Here is a 2,920-nt window from a genome sequence, read left to right as displayed (position 1 = left end):
AGAGCAGACCTTAGTCTCCAATGTCAGATTTTTCAATTTCTTTAATTTTTCTTTTTTCATCTTGAAGGAATTGAAATTACCTTTAATGAAAGACTTCTATTTCTTCCTTATCTTCTTGTCTTCAATGGCAGATTCACTCATATTATTGGACAAAGTCAAAACTTTCTAGCATTTATTCACTAGTGTGAAAATTGACATGGTTCCATTTTTGTGAACAAAAGGTTTCTTTTAAATTTTTTAATTGAATTTGAGATGGTGCAATGGAGGATCTGTTGAGTGATTTTAGTTGCTGAAATTAGTGACTATTCATATGGAGAGGTGGTGGCGTAGTGGAAGTTTATTGGGCAGAGTCGGACAATAACATTTATTGCTTCAGCTCATTTTGACTTCGCTCAAATTCAACTCAAATTAAACAGTCAATTTGCCAAACTAATAAGATGTCTAGAGGGAACTAATAATCCGAGTCAAGTTTAGAGGTTTTTTAAGGTTTTCTATAAGCAGAACTCATCTTGATGAAATTAAGCACATTAAGCGGAATAAGATTTCTTTTATTGGAAGGAAAAAAAAAGGGAATGACATCTTTCAACAAGATCCGTGAAGTAAATTGGCAATACAGACACAACGGAAATGGAAAGATGGAACAGTTTCACTACAACTTAGAAAGAAATATGGAGAATTGCAAAATGTAACAACAACCAGGAAGCTGATCAGCTTCACAATGATTGAATAAATACAACACAAACAGCTTGTAATATATTGGAATATGATGAGCAGACTGCTGAAAACATGAAATGCGTTGACTCCTTATCAAATAGCAGACTATTTGTCCTGCAGAAAGATTGAAAATAAATACTAGAAAAGCACTCAATATATAATCACAGAAGAAACAGCCTTAAAGGATATATAACACAGAGAATAGATTCACTCTCATAGGAATCTCTAATCAAGGCACAACTAGAATGTCAGCTACAAGTTCGGCCGAAATCAGTAGCTTTGGTTATATCCTGAATTTCTCTTAAATATCAATTGAATATTTATAAATTATTAATTTAGAACCCTATTACCTAAAAAAGATTAGAATCCAGAATAAATAGGTTTCAAATCCTAAGGCTTCGCCTCTGTCTCTAATGATAATGATAGCAGCTGGCTATTAGGACATGAACATAAGACTATTTAAAATTATCTTAAGAAAAAAGATGAAGTCTAACTGACCTTTCTGCTTTGTGGGCCTCAGCCTTCTAATCAGTTTCAGGAGGGAGTATGGTGAGCTTGAATTTGATGTCGCTTTCCAGTTTATTGATCTCTATTTCTTTTGCATATTTGGCCGCTTTGCTTGTGTTCTCCAGCCTCATCTCTTGAAGGCTACATACATCAGCCAACTCAAATGGCACAGCCTCAAGATTTTCGCAAGATTTAAGAACGAGGTGCCTAAGTCTTGGGAAATGAGCTTTTGAAGCTTCCCAAGTTTCCAAGTCGGGTGCCCCTTCAATCCACAAGACCTGGAGTTGAAGGAAACCTCCTATCTCCGGGTTCCATGACTTTCCCGTGAATGCATTTTCTTTCAGTTTCAGGACCTCGAGGGATTCTAGATTCCCCAAACTATTTGCCTCGTCCCAATCAAACATTGTCTTAGACAAAGTTAACTTCTTCACCGTGCGTAGAATCCTGACGAATGATGGAGGAAGGTGAAGCACTTTACTCCCATAAAGAACATCATTCAAAAGTTTCAGTTCTTCCAGGTACTTCAGTTCTTCAAGATTGATGTGTCCACCATTGTTGGTTTCAAGGAAAGCCATCATTGGCCCTCGAATGCTCAACTTTTTGAGATTACAAGCTTTGGCAAGGACGTCTTTCTTGCAACTCTCCAGTGCAACCTGAGACAGAGTTTGAAGGCCAGAAGCTTTACCTGATGAGGTAGAAGGGGACGGCAGTTTTGCAGGAATGTTGGTGTGTACATGCCTCAATCTTAACATGTTCCATATGTCAGCTTTTATTTCAAGAGTTGAAGCCGATGTATTTAGTATAAGGGTTTGTATGTTCCAAAATTTACCAAAGGCCAGAGGAAGCACCACAAAGTCACCTGAAAAAGCGATATACCTCAAATGAAACAGTTGGTTAAATTCCTTGGAGAACACAAATTTCAGGGATTCAATGTCCAAGACCCTGATCAATGGAAACGCTTTGCAGAGAGATTTAATGTTACTAGGAGGCAACTCGATCTGTCTTGTGGAGAAGCAGTAAAAAGATCTCACATGCTCTGCAAACGGCGTTGTGGATAGAAAATCATGAAGAGGAGAGGATTTAATACACAATCGACGAGAAGTACTTGGATCATGTATAGAAACAATAGCCTGATCAAGATCAGCTGAACTTATTTCTTGGAAAAACCATTTTCTACTAGCCTCTAGTTTGCAGAACTCGTGCAACATGTTCTGAGCACGACATCTTTTTATTTGACCATCGGGCTTTTTTGAAATCACCATCACCAAATTTCTGCTGACAAGGCCGTTCAAATAGTACTGTGCTGTCTCTTCAAGAGTGAACGCCGGTTTGGACTTTATTAAGCCCTCGGCTATCCACAAGCGAATTAATTTCCAAGCAGGGATATCAAAGCCTCGTGGAAATGAAGAAAGAATGAAATTTTCTATGAGTTCTTAATTTATCGATATGATGAGATATTTCTACTTATCATAGCTACTTGTATACAAAGATTGTAGGATAAGGAAGATATTGTATTTATTGACTTTTATTCTGAATTATTAATTAAACCTAGTCTTTATTTATTCTCAAGTTTCTTGCACCACCAGTAATTCAATAATTTTTTTTGTTTTTTTTGTTTTTTTTACCATTTACTCTCTCAGTCCCAATTTATGCAACACTTTCTGTTTTTCTTATAGTTTTTTTAATATTTAAATTTTAA

General features: G+C 36.4%; 1 protein-coding gene across 1 annotated transcript; it reads right to left on the bottom strand.

Annotated features, from left to right (window-relative positions):
* Positions 1–1,206: 1,206 nt before the first annotated feature.
* LOC132041761 (putative late blight resistance protein homolog R1A-3) lies at positions 1,207–2,644 on the bottom strand (the record flags this gene model as incomplete). Its single annotated transcript, XM_059432450.1, has 1 exon — positions 1,207–2,644. A coding segment is annotated over one exon (1,406 nt), but the record flags the coding sequence as incomplete, so codon positions are not given.
* Positions 2,645–2,920: the final 276 nt, after the last annotated feature.

This window comes from Lycium ferocissimum, unplaced genomic scaffold (genome assembly GCF_029784015.1).
Source record: "Lycium ferocissimum isolate CSIRO_LF1 unplaced genomic scaffold, AGI_CSIRO_Lferr_CH_V1 ctg11618, whole genome shotgun sequence".
NCBI classification, from domain to species: domain Eukaryota; kingdom Viridiplantae; phylum Streptophyta; class Magnoliopsida; order Solanales; family Solanaceae; genus Lycium; species Lycium ferocissimum.
The sequence above is the reverse complement of the archived record's forward strand: the minus strand, read 5'-3'. Positions and strand labels throughout refer to the sequence as shown.